Raw genomic sequence first — 18,049 nt, forward strand, 5'->3', positions numbered from 1 at the left:
TAACCTCATTACAAAAGAAAAAGATCATCTCTAGTGAATCCAAAATTCACTTTCATCATCAGTTACTTTAATCAATGAGAGTTACTTCTCACCGCTCCAATTTCTGACTGTCAAATTACATTTTCAAATCAAATTAATTAAGAAAACAAGACTGCATGAACCGGCAAGTTTTTATATAATAAGTGAGAAATTACGAGTTACCTTTTTTCCAAAGACCCTAATTAATTTCGAGTCATACGTAATCAGGGATTTTACAAAAGCGCCACGTTACTCATAAAAAGAGTCACGCATGGGTCCCACCATGATATTCACACGATGAAGACGTGGAGTCCATGAAACGACACCGTTGTAACACGAAAACTGAGTGGGCACCGTGTCCGTCTGGGACCCACATATTACCTTCCCCGACGAACCAAAAAAAGAAGAAGAAGAATCATATAGTTCCTTCTGTCTTCACATACCTCTCAATCAAAAACTCTCTTTCGTTCTCTCTCTCTATAGAGTCTTTTAATTTATTTTTTAAAAATCGATACCAGTGAATGTTGTCTTCTTCGTCGTCATGGTAACACCAGAATCTCCCACGAAAGATAATAATTCAGCTCCGATGACTGTGAAAAACGACAGCGTTACGATCATTTCTAATTCCTTGTACTCATCGTCTCCTTCTGCGAAGAAACTCTTCGGTATTTTTTTTTTCTGTCTCAATTTCTTATAATCGAGAGAGAGACCATCGTCTCTGTGTTTTGATCTTCAGATTTTATATTATTATTGTTTTGGTAAATCAAGAAATGATTAGTTCATGATGATATTGAATCTGACTGTGGGGTGTCTTCTCAGATATTATATATATATATATATATATATATAAGTTAATACTTTTGCTTATGATTTTTATATGTTTATTCAATTCAATTCTCAGAATCGCCGATAAAGAGTACATCGGTTCAGGTGGCTTCTCCGGCTGTCAAGTCTCGGTGGTCGTTTTCCTCTTCAAAGAAAAGCTTCGGTATTTATTACATAAAGATCTCTCTTTTTGAATTTAACTCGTGTCCTAATTGGTCTTGGTCTTTGTCTGATGTTCAGTTTAGTTATTGTCCGATCTAACTACACACTCTCTTATTACATCGACGTTCAACATAATTGCACATGTGGTGGAGGTTCTGTGATCGAAAAAAATTACTAGTATTATCTCAAATTATTATTCCATTAGTGGTTTTTTCTAAATTAATCAATTTGACTAATTGAGAGAGACTTTTATGTGATAAGATCATATCTCTGATTCGATTTCTTCCATTAATAGAATTAAAGTAAAAAAAAAAAAGATTTTTATTCCCAAAGACTTTCCCGTGACAACAGAGTTTTTTTTTTTTGTTTCTTACAACGGGAAAAAAGGTAACTTGAAAAGACAGAGAGCTATTTTGGTGAATTGTGTTTCAAAAAGTTGTCTACTTTACCTGTGACCCAGATCTGAAATAACTGTGTAAAAGTATGGAAACACTCTTCTTGATCTTTGGTTCCATTGTTTTTCACGCTTTAATTTGAACAAGTGGGTTTTTGAAAATTTATAAATTTTTACCCGGGAACTTTAGTATATGGTTCATATTTAATCTCTTTTTAGGCATTGCTTTTAGTGTAGTTCTTCTGTTTTAAAGGGGTTTACACTTCTTCTTCTAGTAGTTCTTTGTCTGTTTTGGTCTGTTCTGTCTTAAGATGGTGTCTGAATCAAAAGGTTCGAAATACACATGTATGAATGAATCACACACATTTACGTTCTTGTTCTAATGTTTTTAATTTTATTCTACAGGAAGTAAAGATGAAACCTTTTTCGATACCCAGCAATGGCTACAATCTGACTCAGACGATGATTTCCACAGCGTTAATGGCGGTAGGATCTTTTTCTTTTTCTTTTTTTTTTCTTGTTGGATTTGACTTAGTCAAGCTCCAGAATCTTGATTTTATACATTTTTACTCAGATTTCACTCCTTCGCGTGGAAACACTCCTAAGAGCAGCTTCTCGGACAGACTTCCTCGCATCAACAACCTTATATTCCACGAGAATAAGCCTTCTCGAGGCTCTTCCCCAGCGCCAAAACCGAGGAGGAAGAAGCTTGGTGATCTCTTCAGAGAAAGTATAAGAGAAGAACGAGAGGAAAGCTCTGGAGGGTCATCTTCTCTCAGCTCTCCTTATCTCTCTGGTGAAAACTCAGGCGAGTTCAACAAGGTCGCCATTGAGGACTCTAGCGTAAAGGAAGAGAAGAAGAAGTCTAACTGGCAGCATCATCGTTGTCTTCCTGGTTTCTCTGCGTGTGGTGGAAGTTTCATGGAGAGGAGGAAGAAGATGAGCTCTGAAACTGGGGTTGTTGCTGTGAAATGAGATGCAGAGAGAACAATATTGTTGTGTATATGATAAAATGAGAGAGAGATCTCAGAGAAAAAAAAGCTCTTGTGAATTTTTACAAGTACTACTTCACTTGCTGTGATGAGAAGAAAATGAATCCCATAGTTGAAGAGATTATGTAAAAAAAGAAGAGATGTTCTGGTGTTGTTGAAGAAATGATGACTATTGGATCTTTGGCTTGTGTGAAGTTTAAAAAATCTTACCATGGTTCATTGTTGCTTACACTTCTGTGATATAAAAATAAAACTTACCATGGTTTATGAGCTTACAACAAATAGTTTTCAAGTTCAATGGTGATAAACTTGAATGATAATTTTCATTATTACAGTAAACCAGCTTTACTAGTTCGCTTTTAATATTTAAAATGAAAATGGTTCAAAGAAAAACACAAGAGGAAATAGAAGCTTTATGTGAAACAAGTAGTTAACCACCAATGGTAAAAGTTCTATTTACAAACCGGGTGGTTCTTAAATCTTGCTTGCATGCTAAGGCTTTTTTGGCTCCTTAACTTATTCGGCAATTCTGATGCAAACGTTCTACTTGAACACATAAAAATATCAAAAACAAACAGAACACAAATACTAATTTAAAGATATGCCAACTACTAAAGATCTTAGCTTCGATTCAACTCCAAGCTTGTTTTTGTTTCTGTTTCTTTTCTTCCTAACTTTTATAACTTAAGCAACCAATGTCATGCATTGCCGTGTATATATAAGTACTAGCTAGCAGCAGCTTAACGTAGTATTTCTAAACAGCGTCCAATTCATTAAAAACCAATGACAATGCAAGCAGCTCTAGTTATCCTGGTTTTCTCCGGTTTACTTGCGGTTAAGACAACTTTAGCAGCACAGCATGTGATAGGCGGGAGCCAAGGCTGGGAACAATCCGTTGACTTTGATTCTTGGTCGTCCGATAAATCTTTCAAAGTCGGCGATCAACTTGGTATGTGTTTCTCTAAATTCAATTTTCTTAAACCGACCGGTTCATGCTAACCAAACCGTTTTTTTTTTGTTCGTTCCTTGTAGTTTTCAAATATTCCGGACTACACAGCGTTGTAGAGCTGGGAAGCGAAGCGGCATACAAGAGCTGTGACCTGGGAACACCTGTAAATTCCTTAAGCTCTGGAAACGACGTCGTTAAGCTGTCGAAAACCGGTACTCGTTATTTCGCATGTGGGACCCCAGGGCATTGCCAGTCAGGCATGAAGGTTAAAGTCAACGTTGTCTCTGCTGACTCCACCGCCGTTCCCTCTCCGGGTTCGGATTCAAGCTCCGATTCAGATTCGGGCTCCAGCAACGGCTCAGATTCGGGTTCGAGCAACGGCTCAGGTTCGCGTTCGAGTTCCGGTCAGGGGCTACGTGCTTCCACTGGATATATTTTAGCTGTGGGATCGTTGGTTATTGGACTTGTTTGGGCTTACTGATATTGCATCAAAAACATTTTCGGAGGGGAGAAAATTAATAATTTTGTGAGTTATAATCCGTATTTGTTGTATTTTCATCATTATGTATTTCGAATATTGCATTTGTGATTTTGTTCTTTTATCCGTATTTTCTCAATTACTTTGGTTTCTCACCCGCTTCTTGTCCACTTGATTGGTCCGGTTGGAATATTATCTATTATGCCTTTTAATATGCCAACTTTTTAATAATTATTCAATCTGCTTAGAATTTTATTTATTTTGTTCTTAAATAAGTTTAGTACAGATAACATAAACCATACAAAATTCAGCGCAACCTTCTATTCTCTCCGTTTCAAAATGTTACATATTCCGGAGATAAAAATTGTTTCAAAATTTTTTTTTTTTATATTTTCAATGCATGTTTTATTATGCAAATTTCAAAAAACTTAATTTCATTTATTGGATTTTTATTGGTTTAAAATTATGAAAAATTAATCACAAAAATTATGCACATTTAATATGTTTTATTAAAATGTGTGAAAAATCTAAAATATGTAACATTTTGAAACTGATGGAGTATTACTTCTTTGAAGTTTTACATTAGTTTCCAGCTCACTTAAACTAAACTAGAGCTTGATCCGTGCGGATATTTGTTTAACATAATAGACATACTAAATTAATGTAATAATTGTACAAATATACACACATCAGGATGTTTGTTTGATTTATAATAAATAACATTTATGGCAGATCGACGATTTTTAATTGTCTATAATTTGTTGATTGCTCATATTGCGGTTACATGTAAAACCAATTAAAATGATATGTTATATAACATATTCGTCAATTAATATTTTAACTAGAGTAACCATTTTTATTGTATTTATTTATAAATTAAAATACCAATTATTATATTTATGTATATTAATAAATATATCTTTCCTAAATAAAATGTATTTATTTGTTTTAGTAAGATAGATAGATAGATAGATAAATAGATAGATAGATATATATGTCTCTAAGTTTATTTACCAAATAAATTCTAATTATATGTTCATTTTTGAGAAAAATATATTAAATTGAAATTTAGATGTTGTATTTTTACAATTCAAATATATATATATATGTGTGTGTGTGTGTGAATTATATTAATCATCAAATTATTTAACATATATTTTAAAAATAATTTTCAATGTTTTAACAAAAACATTTATAGTTTGTATTCTGTATGGGAAATGAAATAATAATATATATTAATATATAACATTTAAAGTTGTAGTTACATTTTAAATAAATTTGTTTTAATATGCTGTAAAATTTGGTTAGAGTATATTCCGATTAATGGATAATTGTTGGTTAGATAATAATCTAATTAAGATAAAAGCATAAAAATGATGGTAAGTGTGGTTAAGATAAAAATGAAAAATGGTATTATGAATGTGGTAGTTTAGACAATTTTTGAGAAAGTTCGCCCCCCCAAGTCCGTAAATTTAATAAACAATTATGAAAAACACATCCAATAACTAATTCATGATTAAAACATAGACTCTAAAAAATAAAATAAAAAATCATAATCTTGATATTATTCAGAAATATTTATTTTAAAATTATAATTGGTTATTCATATAATATTGTTTATTTTATCTTCAAATACAACAACATATATAAGATTTCGTTAACATGTGTATTTCTGAATAGCAAAGGTCAATATTCCATTTGTTACGTTGATGATGAAAAATCAGCTGTATTGGAGCTTAAACCAAGTCGAGATTGACAATTGGGTTATATGGTATTGCTTGACGTCCGGTTAATTATTACTCAATGATTTACGATTATTAAAGCCGGTTATCAGTTGTACTTTGTTTAATATAAAAGCAAAGTTCGTGTGTTGTACACGTTATCAGAGAAATATATATTGTATTAGGGTTACAAACTTTAGGTCACAGCCGTTGTGTGATTTTGGAGAGTTAGTGATTTGCTTTGCCAGACCTCAGAGACGTAGCCACATCGGTGAACTCTGGATAATCAATTAATCTATGTGTGTAAACTTGTGCAACGTGAGTTCGAGGTTGAACGACTTCACGGTTTAGGTCGAATATCAAAACAAGCTTGAACACTTAAAAGATTTGACTCTATCTTCTTAAATTATTTGCTCCCTTGCTCACCGGCCGTTAGGACCGGCCGAAAATTAGTTAACTAGTTTATTCTTCTGAATTCATATTCAACCCTTCGTTTCTCTCTATCCAGTACTAATTTTATGTTTATGTTCCTCACTATTTGATCAAGAATGCAGTGTTAATGTAAATCATATTATTTTTCATTAAAGATATATTTCCCTCATTCAACTTTAGTCAGCTTTGAATGTCTTTTATAGTCTTGCTCTAAAGACGAAAACGATATGCTTCCCGATTTACCTTAGATTCGTCAAAATTAAGGCATCCAAAGGTATAACTATTATACTCCTTCTAAATATAAAGAGTCAGCTAAAACCAAATAAAATATTGTTGAAGAATGAAATCAGAGAATGCCCGATAGGCAAAATAAAGAAAATAAATCAAGGTTTTATTCAAACCAAATGCAAATATTGACTAGTGAATCAGTTAACAGAACAGATTGCTCGCAATTAAAATTATAAATAGTCTTCAAATCTTCATGTAAGTCACATAAACAACATATAATTACAATAGAAAATACAATTTACTCGATAGAAATGGAGAAAGTAGCTTTCATATTCATCGGTCTTATACTTTTCTCAACATGTAAGTTTTTCCTAAATCATATCTTAGTTATTCATCACCATTGTAGATTTCTGATTATCACCATCGTTATTATCATCAGTTCATCACGATGACCATATTAATCATTAACAATATATATTATCCTGTCTTACTCTAATAGGCACTCTTATTCTAGCACAATCTTGTGAAACGGTCTCGGATTGTGTTCATCTGAAATGTGTAACGAAGATCAAATGTGAGAACAACCATTGTAAATGCGTCAATCCAAAACACATAGCTTTACCACTTGACACGAACTGTGGTGTTGCTGCTTGCATTGACTTTTGCAAGGCGAAAGGTGAACAAGCTTATGCTTGTATCTTAAACCAGTGTTATTGTCGTAAACCTCCTATCTACTAAGTAACAATATTGGAATGTTCAACTACTGTTATTTCCACAAATTCTCGTTCAAAACTTTTATTATAGTAGCATTTTCTATCAAATAAAAATAATAAAAGAAGATATCAATGTTTCAATTCTACGAAATTTTTCATCAGTTGCCTTTTTCGAGGGCATTTTTCTCAGCGTGGATTAAATTTCAATCATATACTCAAAGTAGTATAAGAGATGTCAATCCAATCCTAAATTGTTTTAAGCAATGAGAATAAAAATTATTTGCCTAATCTAAACAATCAAGATGTAGTTGAATGGTATCAAGTAACTAGCAAGAAATCAAGTTCACAAGAGCAATGAAACTAAACAAGTATTCAATCAATAGTTGAATATGGATCCATGGGCAAGGACACTGATTTAAGATCCTGGGCGTTTTAAACTTAATCCGAAGTACCAACCTTAACCCGAACCGGAAAAACCGAAATCGAATCTGAACTGTTTTACAAAAATATCCGAATGGAACTTATGACCTTACTACTTTGGACTTTGGTTATAACCCGAACCGAACCGAAATCCGAATTAGGATCCGAAGATATTCGAAATTAGTTAAATATGCTAATGTTTTTATATATATTAAGGTGATTTAGATATTTTAGAGTATTCAAAATACTTTTGTAGTTTGTTTTATTTGTTATTTTGAATATTTTTTAGTTAATTAAGATAGCTTAACTAATTTTTAATTAAATTTGTAAATAATTCATATATTTTCAAAAAAAATTTGTCAATTTTTGAGGTTTTTAAAAATATATTTTTGTATGATTTTAAACATTGGTTAAATACGATCCAAACCAAACCCGGAAGGAACCAAACCGAACCCGATCTGATAATTAGTAAAAATCAAATGGTACTTATGAGCATAACACCAAAAATCCGAAAATCCGAATCATCCGGACCGAAACCGAACGGACCACCGAACGCCCATGCCTATGATCAAGATTCAATCTAGAGTACTCATACAATGATCATTCATATTCTATAGATCTAGACAATCTAGACTATTAAAACAGAAGTACATTTTGTACTTAGTCTTGAGTTTTCCTCGATAATTACAATGACAAGCCACTTGAATTAAAACTATGTCGTTTAATACATTCAATAACCGATTATTTCGGTGGCCAGTATCTAAACCCCGATCTAAACTATATAATTTCGTTTGCCTGCCCATTTTTGTTCCACAAAACAACTGGCGAGCCCAATTTTGTTTCAAAGCCCATAAAGGTTCATACGCAGCCCAATATACTCTGGAAATAAAAGGTTTAAACCTCTATAAAAAATTAAAAATCTCAGATCCTCAACGTTTGTTTCCAAATGAATTATCAAGCTAAATAATTATATTTTTATATATGAAGATGATCGTCGGCCAGACATGAACAAGTTAAACGTCGTTACATATAATTTTGATACAAAATTGAAACTAATAATAACTCGTTTCCTTCCAAAACTAAAGACTATTCAAAAAATCATTCCAACTTCTACACAATGACAATTAACTACAAATATACCTAATAATCCTTTTTGGGAAAAAAAACAATAATATGATTTTTTTCTTATCTCTACGCAGTGGCCATATCAATAAATGATATCAATTAACTAACAAAATCATTATATCTAAATTATTAAAATGAAAATACAAATATAATATTTAGCCTTAAGTTTTCCACAATATTAACCAAGATATGCCTCTGGCATTAAAACTCAACGTTTTGATTATTTAATAAACCGAGAATCATATATGCTTAATTATTATTATACCGTTAAATTACTAAACCATTACTTAACCACAACCATCCATTATGTATAGAACGAAATGTAGGAAAGTGGTTGGTTTATTAAATAGATATGGGCCGAAGCATACATGCCAAACAATTCTAGAATCACGTATGCTTAATAAACCAATCAACGTTTAGATTAAAAACCATTACTAAATATCTACATTACACAACAATCAAAATACAATTGCTGGTTAAAAAAATTGTGTTGTATATCATTGACAAACCACCAAATTAAATTTTGATGCTATCTTTACACAAAAAAATTGTGATGCTATCTTAGTTCATGGCATTACCATCAGATTAGTGGTTTGGTCTGCATATACAAATATATGTCATATAATAAGATCATAGTTTATATCAATATTACTATAAATCATGCGATTCAAATTCGATACCAATTTACACAATACGATTTATTCAAATTAAATATAATAATTCAAAATAAAAAATAATCATTTATTATTTTCCAAGTAAAAAAACAACCTTACGATATCAATCAACAACCACAACATCCTTATTTGTTCCTAATCTTGCAGATCAAGTAAAAAATCTTATATTTAAAAATATTTATTCTATAAGCAACTAACAAACATATCATTTTTGAAATAAAATTGTATAGTATATTCACTATTTAATACTGAAAATTCACAACGAACAAAATCTTTGCTATTAATACGCAATTGTTTCAACCTTTTCTAACAAGCTATATATATTTTTTGGAGTTACTTTTCTAATTGGTTTTTATAGTTTCTATCGATTTTTTTCCTTTTTAACGCTATATAAACAAAAACTTTAGATAAGATAGAAATCACAAAATTATACGTTTTCTTGATTAATCAATACTATTAAAACATAAGCAATTTTTATCTACTTACAAATAGTCTAGGTTGGACCATTATATTTAATTATATTTTATATTATTTCTATTCATATCTAATTTAATTATTAAATATACATCATACCTAAAATTAAGGAACTAACTAACTAAACTGTTATCTTTTAAACTAATGAATTTAATTTATATTAATTCGAAATTTTAAATAACTAATCAATTATATTTTAGTTATTAATGTAATACATACTTATATATATATATATTCATTTGTATATATACAATTATATATTAATCTAAATGCAAAAAAAAAAAATTGTTCAAACCCTCACCAAATACATAAAAATATAATTTTATAGTTAGAGTATTAAAAAATATATATATATATGATAAAATAAATATTAATAGTAATTATACGATGAAACATGTTACTATTGATAGGTTTATGAATGTATTTTTTACGGGTTACTGAAAGAGACATGTAACATATATATCAAATATAAACTAATTGAACAAATATATTAACAAAAATATATCATAAAACATTACATTAACATGAATAGATGCCAGAGAGTAAGGGTTAATATTTTAATTATTTAAAAATATAATTATATATATATATAAATTATAAAAATTAAGAACTAAATATAATAAAAATATATATCAAAATAAAATAATAAATATTTACATTTCTAATGCGAATAATGAAATTAACTTTTAAATTTAAAATAAGCCATAGACAAAACATCAAAAAATATCTAATAACATGTGAATAACAAAAGTAAACTAACTAAATAAATAAACAATTTTTTTGCAAACGTAAATCATTAATTTGTAATAGACATATACACATTATTGATACTCAAATCTATTTTATTTTTAGTATGCATCCTCTCAAATATTGATCCATTAACAAGATGGAATTTTAGTTGAACTAAAATTGTATTTAAATTGGAATATCACTTTCATAATATATTCACTATTCATCTGAACATTCATGAATATATATTACAATACTCTAAATATAATAATAAATCAAACCGAATTACATATTGGATCATCTACCAGCTCAACCGATAACCAGATCTCGGGTTTTAGCGGTTGTTGCGGGTTTTATAGATCTTTTAAATAACAGTTAAAAAAAAAAAACTAAAATGGATTACATATGAACCACCGAATTTGCCAATTTTACTGCGGGTCGAGTCGGGTTTCAAAACATTGAATATAATGTTCCATTTGTAATATCTAAGTGTAGATACAATTAAAATACAAATTTATATCAAATAAATTGGGAATGTTTCGAAAATGATCCCGCGCTTTGAAAGCGCGGGTCAAAATCTAGTAATACTATTAAACCTCAAGTACATGCTCTAATATTATACACTTTATGTTTATTTTACCAAGCAAAAGAAAAAAAATAATATAAAAAGAATAAAACTTCATAGTTTATAAATTTACACTAAACCGAATAAACAAGATACACCAATGTCAGAACTCAATAACATATGAAACAATAACATGAATGTTTTTAAAATTACGAAAAATATATAGTTACATCGAACATGCATCCGCGCGGACGCCGCAGAAATAAAATAAATTTTGTCATTTCTGGAATCAATTATTATTTTAAGTATTTTTGGTGATTTGAGTATATTTTAACTATTTCAGATATTTACTTTTGACTATCTATATATATTTTCAAATATTTAAACAAATTTAAAAGTATCATTCTTGATGTTTTATATATGTTAAATCTAAAAATAATTAATATATATAAGTATATAAATCTATTTTAGATAAATTCGGGTACCCGAATACTTCGGTTCGGATCAGATTCGGTTCTCTAAATAACAAAATTTTGAATAATTCAAATATTTAATCAATTTATGTTCGGGTTTGGTACTATATTTTCGGATCGTTATCGGTTCAGTTCCTCGGATTCATTTTGCCAAACGCTAATAATTACATGAAAACAAATATCAACATTTTTTAAAAAATATACATCCCACGCAGGCGCGCGGATCAAAGTCTAGTAAAAATTAAAATTCAAACTTCTTAATTTTAGATGAGATTTTAGAGTGATTTAACAAAATCAAACCAAATTATCCAATTCTCCTAAAATCATCTAAAAAATCATTAAAAATCAATCAAATCATTTAAAATTTCATATTCAATACATCCCTAGATATCTAATTCAAATAAAAGTCTTCTTTAATAAAACAGATAAAATCACTTTAAAATAGATGAATATTTAAATTTAGTAGATTCCTTCAAGTTTCTCCAAACAACTGATTTAAAAATTACAGTTTAGTGAATCCACCAGTAATTATTCAGCTCAAATAACAATACAAAAGTTTCAGATAAATCCTATTTTAAATAGATTTTTTTTTTTTGAAACATCTATTTAAAATAGATTAATATCTCAATGTACCAGTCTCCTTCACGTTTCTGTCAATAAATATTTTAAAAAGACGGAGGGAGTGAGAGACAAGTTGGGGGCTGCCGTATTGTGCATTGTGAAGAATCGTTTCACCACTGATCACTACTAGCGGAACAATCTTTTTTTTTTCCTGAATCGAAATTTCGCCGCGAATCCAATGCCGGAAGACTCTACGTCGATTGACTACGTCATGGAGAAGGCATCGGGGCCTCACTTCTCCGGTCTTCGCCTCGACGGCCTTCTCTCTTCTCCGTCCAAATCCGCCAACTCTTCCCCTTCTCCCTTCCGTTCCGGTGTTCCATCTTTCTCCCAGATTTCCGATCCCGCCGCGCCTAATCAGCCTTTCGTCATCGGTGATTTCCGATCCTCCTTACCGCTTTAACTCCTTGCTTAGTTAATAGTCGAACTCCCGATCATCGAGTATTATCTCTTGATTTAATGCTTCGAGTGAACTATATCTTAGGGTTTTAGCTATACAAAATCTTCGGTTGCATCATGTCAGTTTCTAGGGATTGATTTTTTTTTAATTTTAATTTTTTTTGTTTGAATTGTGTAGGAGTTACTGGTGGTACAGCTTCTGGTAAGACCACGGTGTGTGACATGATCATCCAGCAGCTTCATGATCATCGCATTGTTCTTGTTAACCAGGTTTGATTCTGAAGCGCTCCATTGTACTCAGTTACTCTCATGTATCACTCGCTAGCTTGGGAATGTGATGTACTGTTTATTTGATTAGGATTCCTTTTACCGTGGTCTGACATCTGAAGAACTGGAGCGTGTGCAAGAATACAATTTCGATCATCCTGGTTCTTCCTTGGGATCTCTCTCTGATTGTTCTCTTTACTGATATTCAGCTCAGGACAAATTGGTTAAATTTTCAAATCTGTTTTTTTTTTCATTCTCCAGATGCATTTGATACTGAGCAGCTTTTGCATTGCATTGATACACTCAAGAGTGGCCAACCCTATCAAATTCCAATTTACGACTTCAAGACCCATCAACGTAAATCAGATGCTTTTCGCCAGGTGCATGCTTTTCTGTATATTTTTTTGTCTAAGATGTATCTCCTTTATGGTCTAGCTTCTAACTTTATGTGGTTGGATCTTTGGATATTGTGTTTTGAAATGTTTATGTTTCAGTGATACCCATATTTGCATCTTTTAAGTGTAGTTTAGGCGTTTGGTTTATGAGGATTATCGTTTGTTAAACCAATCAGTGGGGTACTTTTGTCAGGTCAATGCTTGTGATGTCATAATTTTGGAAGGGATTCTAGTTTTTCATGACTCACGAGTTCGGGATCTGATGAATATGAAGATCTTCGTTGACACAGGTTAACACCTTAACTCCAGGATAACTAGTTGCAGTATATTTGATTCTTTTCCTTTATTTGACCTTATTTTCTGGACAACTCGAAATGATATAGCGAGTACTGTATATTGTGATGAAGTTGTCCACTTTGTTCTGTTACTGATGATGCCCTTGACGGATTAACTCAGTTTCGCTATTTATAACTTGTTGACCTTTAAAGACAGACTACTGTCTGCCTTGGGGGCTATATAATTAGCCAACTTTGATTCTCCTTATAGTGCCTATAATCCTATCAATGTTAAAAGTCCTGATCTTGGCTATTAATTGGTTACAGATGCTGATGTGAGGCTTGCTCGCAGAATCAGACGTGACACTGTTGAGAGGGGTAGGGATGTTGATTCTGTGCTTGAACAGGTCAGTCTTTGTTTTAGATTTTGGTGTAAAACTTGTCAGTCAGGTCAACATATCTAAGTTAGTGCTCTAACTGTGCTGAATACGAGACCAGGAACCACCACTTTATGGTCTTGGTTCAGTACTGAACAATTCATTGTTCCTTAGTTCCACTCTTTAGACTATTCTTCTATATAACACTGCCATCTTCCGAGCTTCGTTTATTTCATAAATTTTTCTTGGTTTGCGGGTGTTATGTTCATTTGCAGTATGCAAAGTTTGTGAAGCCTGCGTTTGATGATTTTGTGCTCCCTTCAAAGAAATATGCCGATGTGATCATTCCTCGTGGAGGTGACAATCACGTTGCAGTTGATTTGATTGTGCAACATATCCACACAAAACTTGGGCAACATGATCTCTGCAAAATCTACCCAAATCTTTTTGTTATCCAATCAACATTTCAGGTAACTTCTGCCATTTTCCAGATATTTTATGCTTGATTCTGACGATAAGGCTGAAAACCATTTTCTCACTCTGAGATCATAATTGCAGATAAGAGGCATGCATACACTTATTCGAGAGAAGGACATATCAAAACATGACTTTGTGTTTTACTCAGATCGCCTCATTCGTCTTGTACCCTTTTAATTCGTGCTTTCCTTTCAAAGTATCAGCTTTAAGTTTGTTATTTTGATTGTTAGTGGATTCATTTCAGGTTGTAGAGCATGGTCTTGGCCATTTGCCATTCACTGAGAAACAAGTAGTTACTCCAACAGGTATAAGAGGAGAATGGCGTGAGCTGTAGTTTTACTTTATAACTTTTTACTTTAAGATATCCATGGTTCTGAAAAACTCGACTGCCTAGTTCTTGAGATCCATTATCATCTCTTTCGTCTTGGATCTAGAAAGATTGTTTGTGCATTATGGAAGTCAAAGAGAAAACCTAATGCTTCATGTGTCATTTACTGCTCTAGTGCATCTCCACGATTTTTAATATCTTAATTTTCCCAAACCAGGATCTGTGTATAGCGGTGTTGATTTCTGCAAGAAACTTTGTGGAGTCTCAATCATTCGAAGGTGAGCATTGAAAGATATTACATGTTTTGAAGTTCTTGATAGATGGAGAGTGGCGCTGTTTGGGTTTCTAGTTTGTTTACACCTTCAAAATGCGGGACAAAAGAAAATTGTGTAACATCGGAAGCACACATTGTTTGTTTGCTCAAATGTCGAGTGAGTTCATTTCACATTCTATTCTCTTGGCTAAGGTTTTCTGTTTTGTACGCTCTACTAGTGGTGAAAGCATGGAAAACGCGTTACGTGCATGTTGCAAAGGAATTAAAATTGGGAAGATTCTTATTCATCGTGAAGGCGACAACGGAACGCAGGTTTGTTTGTGTGTGTCTTTTTCCCTTAACACCTTTGACAGTTTAGAAGATGATATCTCTTTTTCTCAAACAAAGAAACTTAAAAAAAGTCTTCCTTGCATATTAACCAGCTTATATATGAGAAGCTTCCAAGTGATATCTCCGAGCGCCATGTCCTGCTTCTAGATCCCGTTTTAGGCACAGGTACTTACAGTTAGTTTTGTTCTCATGGTTTGAAGTGTACATTATCTTAAAAGGTTCATTGGATTTCTTGAAGGTAACTGTGCAAGTCAGGCGATAGAACTACTCATGCGTAAAGGAGTCCCTGAATCTCACATAATATTCCTCAATCTTATCTCGGTAAGTGTTAAATCAACCAAATGATACTTCATCACATAACTTGTTCTTACTCTATCTCCCAGTCACAAACTCACAATTGATTCCGCGTTCTGCAGGCTCCAGAAGGAATCCATTGCATCTGCAAACGGTTTCCACTGTTGAAGATTGTGACATCGGAAATAGATCAATGTCTGAATGAAGACTTTAGGGTTATACCAGGCTTGGGTGAGTATGGCGATCGCTACTTCGGTACTGACGAGTAAAACTAGTTACTAATCTCTTGTTTCAAAATCCGGCGTAATGGTTGTTGTGTCTTTGTCTGCGGAAGCATAAAATTGCGACAATGTTATCAAAACATGAACCGAAAAGGGAACTATTGCCTGTTTTTTTTTCTGTCAGAAAAATCATTTGAAGTTTCTTGGTTTTGTACATAGCTTGATTTCTTTACTAAACTATCATTCTGAATGTTTAGTCACAATCGAGCGTCATCCAAAGGAAATTTACAGCTAAAAGTGTGACTTAGGCGTCATCCACGGAAGTTCCTCCCCAACCAAACTATCGGCAATCATCTCGTCCGCCTCCGTAGCCAAATGTATCCTCAGCAAAGGTCTCTTTGCCGGAAGAACTGGCAGCGGAGCCTCCCCACGAATAATCCTCACAGCCTCCTTCACCCTCGGCCGCTTATCACAGTCAGGATGTGAACATACCATCCCAACCATCAGCACTCTTTCCATTTCCTCTGCATCAAACTCTTCCTTCAGCATAACATCAACACCATCCAGGACCTTCCCTTTCTCCCAGAGACTCCACATCAGGTCTATAAGTATTGACCCGTCATCTCCAACCGGTCTACGCCCCGTACACACCTCAAGAATCACCACACCGAAGCTGTAAACGTCGGATTTTTCGGAAGGTACACCTGTGTAAACGTATTCAGGTGCTAAGTAACCCATGGTACCTGCTGGGAGAGTAGCGTTGCGTCCAGATAACATCGCACTATGCTCGTAAACCTCAGCTAACCCGAAATCACCTAACTTTGCGTTGAACTCAGCGTCAAGCATTATGTTACAGGACTTGACATCACGGTGGATGATCTGTCTCTCGCATTCTTCGTGTAGATAAGTAAGCGCAGAGGCCACACCGAGAATGATGTTCACCCTCTGCTTCCAAGAGAGGACTACGAATTCTTCTGACGGATCCGATGAAGGTTTCTTGTGAAGGAAGTCACTCAAACTTCCATTAGGCAAGTACTCAAACACCAAAGCCGTCTCTGTTCCTTCACTACACCAACCCTGAAACTGAACTAGATTCTTGTGCCGCAAGTAACCCGTCATTGTAGTAAACTCCGTGGTGAAAGGGTTGCGGTTACACTGTGGCCAGTGAGCCCGATCAAACCGCTTAACAGCCACGGATCCAACCATCGGAATGGAGCCTCTATACACAGTTGCTGAAGCTCCATGACCCACGATTGTGTTCTCGTTGAACCCCGAAGTTGCAGACTTTATCTCAGCCAAGGATAATCTTCCCGGGACCCTGTTCAGCCCTACTCCTTCACAAACAATCCTCTTCTTTCCTCGAATCAACGAGTAAGCAATAAACGCAGTGAGAACAACAACAGCAGCTAAACCAGGTAAGAGACTCCAAAATGGGATCCTTAACCCAACAACCGAAACCCTAACATCCAAACCATAACGGTGGCGAGTGTTCCCAGGATTCTCAAAACAAACCAACCAGTCGTCATCTTCTTGAACCGCGTCAGGGTGAGACCCAAAGGTTCTAAATTTCCACCTCTCCACGATATGAAACGCCGAACCAAGTGCGTTAGAAGCAGAGAAGCCGACGTGCATGTACTCTCTAAACTTCCCAGCGAGATCAACCTGTGCTGATAAAACCGGACTCTTGGGCTTAACCCGTGAGTACCCAACCCAAACTCTGATGAGTTTCAGAACGTCGCTATACTCAATCCACACCATCATCTCTCTCCCGCTCTTAAGATCAATCCCTTTCGAAATCGCGTCCACGGAAGCGACGGAGACGATTGAGTTCACGTCGATTCCGACGTGGTTATCGTTGATATCTCCATGACTCGGGTCGAAAGCTGTATCGAACTCGACGGCTACGAAGGAGCCGAGCGGGTCTAGAGCCGGGTCGGGGAGACCCAAGAAGCCGTTGGAGAAGGTGAAAGAATCGGCGTTGGAGGCGATCAAGAAGGCGAAGCCGTCGCCGAAGGGGCAAGAAGGGGAGGCGATGATGGTGAAGGAGAAGCGGCAGGAGAAAGAAGCTGTGGTGTTGGTGGAGAGGTCTAGGAACTTGATCGGGTAGACGTAGAGGGCGCGTCCGATGCCGGAGGAGGAGCAGTTTCGCGGCGAGGGTGAGGGGAAACAGGGCTGTTGCTGGGTGAGGGAGATGGTGTGGCCGCGGAAGAAGGCGTCGCCGTAGAGGGTTAGGTTGGGCTGCGACGGAGAGAAACGGAGAGAAAGGGCGGGAAAATCTTGGGTGAGAAGGAGAATGAGGTGGAAGAAGAAGAGGAGAAACGGATTCATCTCTGTTCTTGAGACGGTGAGGCTCTGTTTCTGAGGAAGTAGTGAGTGAGAGTGTGTTATTCAATTGGGTCGGATTGTGTATCGGGTTAAG

General features: G+C 34.2%; 5 protein-coding genes and 1 pseudogene across 7 annotated transcripts; 4 read left to right on the top strand and 2 right to left on the bottom strand.

Annotated features, from left to right (window-relative positions):
- The first annotated feature begins 433 nt into the window (after positions 1-433).
- LOC103875238 (uncharacterized protein At3g27210) lies at positions 434-2,620 on the top strand. Of its 3 annotated transcripts, XM_009153734.2 has the most exons (4): positions 434-683; positions 920-1,006; positions 1,805-1,885; positions 1,974-2,620. In XM_009153734.2, exons 1-4 carry the CDS (start codon positions 560-562, stop codon positions 2,372-2,374), a joined length of 693 nt encoding a protein of 230 aa, XP_009151982.1. In that variant the 5' UTR covers positions 434-559; the 3' UTR covers positions 2,375-2,620. The 3 variants fall into 3 exon arrangements, with proteins under 3 accessions (XP_009151982.1, XP_033128984.1, XP_009151983.1); XM_033273093.1 differs by lacking the exon at positions 920-1,006 and having other exon boundaries at positions 437-683; XM_009153735.3 differs by lacking the exons at positions 434-683; positions 920-1,006 and adding an exon at positions 1,025-1,729.
- A 481-nt stretch (positions 2,621-3,101) lies between these two features.
- On the top strand, positions 3,102-4,032 carry LOC103875240 (mavicyanin). The gene is made up of 2 exons (XM_009153736.3): positions 3,102-3,340; positions 3,424-4,032. Exons 1-2 carry the CDS (start codon positions 3,175-3,177, stop codon positions 3,819-3,821), a joined length of 564 nt encoding a protein of 187 aa, XP_009151984.1. The 5' UTR covers positions 3,102-3,174; the 3' UTR covers positions 3,822-4,032.
- A 243-nt stretch (positions 4,033-4,275) lies between these two features.
- Positions 4,276-10,259, top strand: LOC117125979 (defensin-like protein 306). Its single transcript, XM_033273094.1, has 2 exons — positions 4,276-6,559; positions 6,699-10,259. The coding sequence occupies exons 1-2, from the start codon at positions 6,511-6,513 to the stop codon at positions 6,935-6,937; spliced, it is 288 nt and encodes a 95-aa protein (XP_033128985.1). The 5' UTR covers positions 4,276-6,510; the 3' UTR covers positions 6,938-10,259.
- On the bottom strand, positions 6,517-6,601 carry LOC117126331 (annotated as a pseudogene).
- Positions 10,260-12,005: 1,746 nt separating the features above from the next.
- Positions 12,006-15,846, top strand: LOC103875242 (uridine kinase-like protein 2, chloroplastic). Its single transcript, XM_009153738.3, has 14 exons — positions 12,006-12,367; positions 12,571-12,662; positions 12,751-12,820; positions 12,921-13,039; positions 13,248-13,344; positions 13,657-13,736; positions 13,982-14,176; positions 14,265-14,348; positions 14,428-14,488; positions 14,729-14,789; positions 15,004-15,097; positions 15,208-15,280; positions 15,354-15,436; positions 15,532-15,846. Exons 1-14 carry the CDS (start codon positions 12,172-12,174, stop codon positions 15,676-15,678), a joined length of 1,452 nt encoding a protein of 483 aa, XP_009151986.1. The 5' UTR covers positions 12,006-12,171; the 3' UTR covers positions 15,679-15,846.
- On the bottom strand, positions 15,780-17,998 carry LOC103875241 (L-type lectin-domain containing receptor kinase S.6). The gene has a single exon (XM_009153737.3). The coding sequence runs from the start codon at positions 17,956-17,958 to the stop codon at positions 15,922-15,924; it is 2,037 nt and encodes a 678-aa protein (XP_009151985.1). The 5' UTR covers positions 17,959-17,998; the 3' UTR covers positions 15,780-15,921.
- Positions 17,999-18,049: the final 51 nt, after the last annotated feature.

The sequence above is a fragment of the Brassica rapa genome, chromosome A06, assembly GCF_000309985.2.
Source record: "Brassica rapa cultivar Chiifu-401-42 chromosome A06, CAAS_Brap_v3.01, whole genome shotgun sequence".
Classification (NCBI taxonomy): Eukaryota; Viridiplantae; Streptophyta; class Magnoliopsida; order Brassicales; family Brassicaceae; genus Brassica; species Brassica rapa.